Source organism: Colobus angolensis, unplaced genomic scaffold, assembly GCF_000951035.1.
Source record: "Colobus angolensis palliatus isolate OR3802 unplaced genomic scaffold, Cang.pa_1.0 Scaffold44, whole genome shotgun sequence".
Taxonomy (NCBI): domain Eukaryota; kingdom Metazoa; phylum Chordata; class Mammalia; order Primates; family Cercopithecidae; genus Colobus; species Colobus angolensis.
In genome coordinates this window covers 2,911,768-2,918,287 of record NW_012117821.1, presented here as the reverse complement: position 1 = coordinate 2,918,287, position 6,520 = coordinate 2,911,768, and the positions used below count along the sequence as shown (strand labels likewise).

Genomic DNA, 6,520 nt, shown 5'->3' with positions numbered 1-6,520 from the left:
GTGATCCACCCGTCTCGGCCTCCCAAAGTGCTGGGATTACAGGCGTGAGCCACCGCGCCTGGCCTACTCCTGCAGTCTTAACAAGTGTGTGTCAGCCTTTCCTTGGCTGGTGTAAGTTCCTGTACCAGTTGCTCATTTTTAGCCTGCCTTTCTTAGTGTGGGTTTCCTTGGGTAATTTGGAACCTGGCCTTGCTCATTTCAAGGTGAGGATATTGTGTCTCTGCATTTCTGCCTTTCTCCACTATCTTGTTGTCATTGTCCTCTAACAGTGTTTCGTAGCCTCTGCCCTGGGTCCCAGCTTCTGCTCTGCAGTGATGCAGAGGATGTCACAGATAAAGTCACCCTTTCCAAGGATGGCTTGTCTCCGCTTCTGCTCTCCAGGCTGTGTCGATGTCCTCTTGCCCTCCTATGCCCACAGAGTCCCACTAAGTTATAAGAAGTAACAGCCCTGGGATGTGTCAGGAAGGGTTTCTCAGCCTCCTTTCTGGAGTCAGGGAAGCTGCCCCCATCACTCCCAGGAGCTGGACCCAGGCCCTCTCTGCCTGCCTTGGGACTTGGGGCTGACAGGCCCCTGCCGCTGCCCCATCACCAGCCTGTGCTTCTCCTCCACTCCTGGTTTCATGTGAGTGTGTGTGTGTGTGTGTGCATGTATATATGTGCACACATGCATACACATACACTTGTCTTGGTCTTCTGTCTGTCTGACCTATTGCTGCTCTGTGTGTGGGGCAGAGCGGTTCCTTATTGCACACCGTGCTCAGGAGTGTGGACACCCACTTTAAAAGCACACGGTACCATGTTCACACAGGAGGGTCCCTCTTTTTTCCATGATGAATCTGAGGCCAAGTAACCTGCCTAGAGATGCAGGAATTTCAGCCGAGACCCAAGCCCATGGGCCTCAGACTCCAATTCGCAATCCCTTTGGCAGTGTGCACGTCAGCGCATGTGGGATGGCTGGAGGGTGCCTGTTACAGCCGCACACGTCCCCAGGAGGCCTGCACGCCCTTCACTCCCTTCAGTTTCCTCCCAGGTGAAATCTGCAAACCCGCTCCTCTGGACCTGGTCCTGTCCGGATGATCCTCTGGGATTAACAAGCTGTTATTCAACAGTCTCCAACAACAATGGTACGTTATCTGCTCCATTGCAGAACTGGCCGTGGTTTGCAACCAGGAAGGGATTGGTCAGTCACCTGTGCCAGGTCCCTGGGGGACCCTGAGCCCAGCAGTATAAAGGGTGGCTGTGGGAGGAGTGGCACAGCTTCTCTCAGCCCCAGCAAGCGACCTGTAAGGCAGCCGTAGACTCAGACCCCAGAGATGAAGGCCCTGCTCCTGGCCATCAGCCTCAGCCTCATTGCTGCCCTGCAGGCCCACCACCTCCTGGCCTCAGACGAGGAGATTCAGGATGTGAGGCCCGGATGGGAAGGGTGGGCTGGAGGGGCATGGGGCGAGGTTGAGACTGGATGGAGACCCCATACCTCCCCCATCCAAGGAGACCCTCATTTTTGGGTTGGGTGTTAAAGTCCTGCCCTGAGGGAATGATGAGATGGGGCAGTCGGGGTCTGGGCTGGTGGGGGAGGGAGTGCAGGAGCACAGAGGGGGCAGGACTGGGAGGGTGGGGGTCTGGCTGACTTCACTTCTCCCCTGGGGGTGAGGGTTCCTGTGGTCCTGTCTGACTTGTAGGGGCTGGAGCCACCTTCGGGTGGGCCTGGCGAGGGTGCTGGGTGTTTTCTGGGTGGGTTAGATTGGCGAATGCTCCCCGTCTCCAGCCCTCAGGGTGCAGTAGAGTCTGGGGGCTGCAGGCCAGGGAAGAGTAGGGGAGGCTCTGGAGCAGTCGGCCTGGGTCTGATAGAGAGGAACTTTCTCCAGGTGTCAGGGACGTGGTATCTGAAGGCCATGATAGTGGACAGGGAGTTCCCTGAGATGAATCTGGAATCGGTGACACCCATGACTCTCACGATCCTGGAAGGGGGCAACCTGGAAGCCAAGGCCACCATGCTGTGAGTGTCTGCCAGCCGCCGGGCAGCCTGCAACCTGGTCTAGGGCCTTCCCTTTCCCCACCCAGGAGAGCTCTGGTGCTGGGGAGGTGGGCAGACCTGCCGGGAGGCCCCCTCGGCCCCCTCAGCCTGCAATGTTTGAGGGCAAACTGTGCCACTGAGGTGCCTTGGCTGGAGGGGGCCTGAGGGGACAGAGGCACCGGATCAGATCTTGTGGGCTACCAGTGGCAGCGCTGGGTACCACCCACCTCCTCCTCCGACTAGGGAATGTCTGGTGACGTGCAGGCCTCTTTGGGAAAAGGTGTTTACCCCCAACCAGAGTCTGAGACGGCAGGCAGGGCCCGCAGACCCTAGACTCGCAGTCCTGGCAGTAAACTTCTGCTCTGGAGAAGTGTAGGGATGGGGCTTGCAGAATGACCAAGAGGGGGCAGAGGACGCCATGGAGAAGACCCCCTTGAAGTCCCTGCATAGAGCTCACCTGTGCTGCTTCCACCCACATGGCTCACATCTTTGACCGCCCACCTGTGTGATTCACCCACGTGGCTCCCACCCGCACAACTGTGTGGTTTAACCCCTGTGGCTCCCTCCTGAGTGGCTCCCTCCTGAGTGGTTCCCTCTTGAGTGGCTCCCTCCTGAGTAACATGCAGTGCCTGTGCTCCAGTCCTGGGGGCTGACCCTTAGGAAGTCACTGACCCTGGCAATGACCTCGATTTTTTTTTTATTCCAAAAGCCCCTAACTGAACCTTTCCCTCTCCGGGCCAGATGATGATGGATGTGGGGCTTGTCCCTGAATGTCTCCAAAAGGAAGAATGCAGCTGGCGGGATGAGGTTCAGGCCCACGCCACAGACACTGCCTGCAAACCAGGCAGCCTGGGTCCCTCTGGCAGGAAATGTGGAGGGGGTGGAGGGGTTGGAAAGGCAGCCACCAGGAGGAGTGGTGCAGAGCTCCTGGCCACCTCGGGAGACCCCGGGAACTGCCACGTGTGACCCGAAGGGGCCGCTGGTGCTTGGGTCTGAGATGCAGAGAAGTACCCTCCTCTATGGGCCTGTGGCAGACTCGGGGCCACCTTTGCAAGGCATTGCCGCGTGGTTGCTCCAGGGCCAGGGGAGGGACAGGCCAGGGCCATTTTGCCAGGGGGCTTCTGTTTTCCAGGATAAACGGCCAGTGCCAGGAGGTAAAGTTCGTCCTGGAGAAAACTGACGAGCCGGGAAAATACACCGCCGGTGAGTCCTGGAGCCTGAGCCACAGCCTGAACTCGAACACACGCTGGAATTGGGGAGGCAGCCAGTGTCTTTTTGGGGTGGCCTTTTGGCCTGCTGCCCCTGACTCCACTAAAAGCCCACTCTCCTCTCCCACTGGTCAATTTGCGTTAGAGACTTGAACACCTGACCCCAAACACCAGGTGTGACGGGTTTATTCCGGGGCGGACCCTCAGGGCTTTCCCTGTAGCCCTGGCTGTGGCTCTGGCAGGGCCAGGAGCAGAGTCGTATCTGGCTGCGGGGTCCTGCACCCCAACTCCCACCTCCACAGACCTCATACCCGGAGGAACCCCTGGTGACTCACTGGTTTGGGATGTGGCCGCCTCTCGGGTGCCTCAGGTTCCTGGGAAGTGGGGGTCCCATGGCCTGGGGCTCAGGCCTGGTGGGGAACCTGGGTCAGAGAGCTCTGGGAGGCTGGGAGGGTGCAGGAGCTGCGGGGCTTGCTGGGCCGGGTGCCGCACGCTGTCACGGGATCCTCTCTGAAGGCCCCGGTGGCTAATTCAGGACTGTGCTGCTGTCCTTCTGCAGACGGGGGCAAGCACGTGACATACATCATCAGCTCACACGTGAAGGACCACTACATCTTTTACTGTGAAGGCGAGCTGCACGGGAAGCCAATCCGAGGGGTGAAGCTCGTGGGTGAGTCCCGCACCCCCACCCTGCAGCCCAAGCCTCCACCCGCCCTCCCTCCTCCCACAGCCTCCTGCACCCTCTTCCCCACGGGAGAAGCCACTGGGACCCAGGAACCCGCTGCAGTTTCCTTAGGATGAGTTTTCCTGATAAAGGCCCCAATTCCCACCCCTGGAGTTCAGGATTTCGGATGCCCCGGCCTAGGTCTCTGCAGCGAAGGCAGGAAGGAGCCGCGGCTGTCGGCGCAGGGGCTCAGAGGTCACACGTGTCCCAGGGCGGGCCAGGCCCTCCCCCGGGGCAGCTCCCTGCAGCGTCATCCTTGAGCGCGTTCCTGCGGGGTGTCCAGCGGGGAGGGGAACAGGGATGTGAGCAGGAGTCTGTGTGGAAAGAATATTCCAGCTCCCAGGGTTGAATTCCGGATGCGGTGGCTCCCACAGACAGTGACGTGTCAGCGCCATCCCTGTCTGAGGACGAGGCCCGTGAAGGCTCCTGAGTTCTCCCTGGATCCAGGGGTGGGCGAATGACAGAGGAATGGGACAGGCAGTGCCCTGGTGCGCCCGAGGGGAGAGGCGCTTCCTCCAGGGCGGACCTGCCCTGCCGTCCATCCTCACTCCGGGAGATGCCTGGGGATGGACGGAGAGCCCTTCCCATTCTCCCGGTTCTGCTGCCTCGGGAGCCTTCTCAGCCGTGCATGGCACCCTGGTCCCACTTTGCCAGCCCGAGGGCCTCTGGGTTCAAGTCCCCCTGTGGTGGGCGAGGTCCCCCTCGCCAGCCCAGCTCAGGCCTCCAGGCCAGGACGGGGTGCCAGCGACTGCCCAGTTCTGCCTCAACCACCCACATCTCGCCCTGGCACCCACAGGCAGAGACCCCGAGAACAACCTGGAAGCCTTGGAGGACTTTGAGAAGGCCGCAGGAGCCCGCGGACTCAGCTCGGAGAGCATCCTCATCCCCAGGCAGAGCGGTAGGAAGCACGGCCCCGCAGAGCCCCCCATGTCCCCGCGTGGGGACATCAGCAAAGCCGAGTTGCATGGACGTGTAACTGTGCTGCATCTAATTCTGGCTTTGTCCTTCCTGGGGTGGTGGAGCTGGTGGCTAATGAGGGGCCCTGGTCCTGACTGCATTCCTGGGGTCTCCTGACTCGCCTGTGTTTCCTTTTCCTGCAGAAACCTGCTCTCCAGGGAGCGATTAGGGTGAGTGAACAGCTTTAGAGGACATTTGAGAAAATCCAGCCTTGGGCTCCGTGGTGCTTCAAGAGGCCCTGGGGTCTCTCCCATCCACCACACTCCTACCTGGGTGGGAGACGCCCCACCTAGGCCAGGCAGGTGGGAGATCTTCTCCTGAGCTGCCCGCACTTGGGCACCAGCCTCCGCTCTTGCCCTGGGAGTGACTCCTGGGAAGCTGAGAAGCCCACAGCGCGGAGCCAGCCTTTGCTGGCTGCTAGTGGAGACGGTGTCTAGCCCCCAGCCCCGTGGGCGGGAGCAGGCAGGAGACTCAGGTTCCTCCTCAGCACCCCTCACCCTCAGCTGTCTTTGTGACCTCGCTTACCTGATGAGTTGCTCAAAGATTCAGCAAAGTGACAGGCGTGCCTGTGCTCGCTGTGTCAGATGGACCCCTTGCTGGCTGCACAAGGGGACCAGAGTCTGGAGACTTGCCCAAGGTGTGGTGGGCAGAGCCAGAATCCCAGACAGCATCGCTGTCCTTCCTGCACCCTCCCCTTGGCCTGCAGTCACCCTGATGCCTCTTCACTCAGCAGGGAGCTCTGTCAGCAGCCTGCGGGGGTGGTCCCTGCTCCATCTGCTCCAATCTGGAGGGTGGAGCCCCCACCTGCAGCCCCCAAGAGCCCGTGTGTGCCCCGAGATCCAGCACGTGCCCCCCACACCATCGCCCCCGAGAGCCCGCATGTGCCTTCCACCATAGCACCCAAGAGCCCAGTGTGTGCCCCCACCGTAGTCCCCGAGAGCCCACATGTGCCCCCACACCATGCCCCTGAGTGCCCACATGTGCCCTACACTGCAGCATCCGAGAGCCCGCATGTGCCCCCACGTCACATCCCCGTCCCACCCTCCCTGTCATGGCCTCACTCACCCTCCCCCTCGTTTCTAGGGCAGGGGCACCTTGGCTCCTCAGCAGCCCACGGACAGCACCACCCAGCACCTCCATCGTTCACAGGAACATGGAAAAGCTCCCCACCCCTGCAGAACCCGGCCGGCTGCACCCCTTCCTACCACCCCCCACCTTCCCCTGGCCCTGCACCCCCTCTCCTGGTTCTCCATAAAGAGCTTCAGCAGTTCCCAGTGACTCCGTCTGTCTGTGGGGTTCCTCGGGGTGGGGGGTGCTGGCTGGGTGCTCCTTTGGGTGCAAGGAGGGGGTGGGAAGCAGGAGGAAGGACAGGGGACCAGCCTGGGCCCAGCTCTCCATGGTGGGTGCCACAGGCCAACAGTGCGAGGGGCCTGGAGGAGTCTGGCAGGGGAGTGTGCGCTGGCGACTCGGCCTGAAGGTTCTGGGGTGCTTCCTGCAGGTCAGACGCCCACGGAGCTCAGGCTGTAGGGGTGGGTGGGAGCAGGGCTCTGCTCCTCGGTCCTGCACAAGTAAGACCAGAAGGCCTGGGACTAAGCTCAGCTGCCACCCCCGAGGGGG

The 6,520-nt window shown here is 61.2% G+C and overlaps 1 protein-coding gene across 4 annotated transcripts; it reads left to right on the top strand.

Moving 5' to 3' along the window:
* Positions 1–1,160: 1,160 nt before the first annotated feature.
* On the top strand, positions 1,161–6,267 carry LOC105522727 (lipocalin-1). Of its 4 annotated transcripts, none has more exons than XM_011957315.1 (7): positions 1,161–1,403; positions 1,866–1,996; positions 3,147–3,217; positions 3,782–3,892; positions 4,743–4,844; positions 5,047–5,073; positions 5,992–6,173. In XM_011957315.1, the coding sequence occupies exons 1-6, from the start codon at positions 1,314–1,316 to the stop codon at positions 5,070–5,072; spliced, it is 531 nt and encodes a 176-aa protein (XP_011812705.1). In that variant the 5' UTR covers positions 1,161–1,313; the 3' UTR covers position 5,073; positions 5,992–6,173. The 4 variants fall into 4 exon arrangements, with proteins under 4 accessions (XP_011812705.1, XP_011812704.1, XP_011812703.1 ...); XM_011957314.1 differs by having other exon boundaries at positions 5,987–6,173; XM_011957313.1 differs by having other exon boundaries at positions 1,254–1,403; positions 3,782–3,879; positions 5,987–6,267.
* The last annotated feature ends 253 nt before the right edge of the window (positions 6,268–6,520 follow it).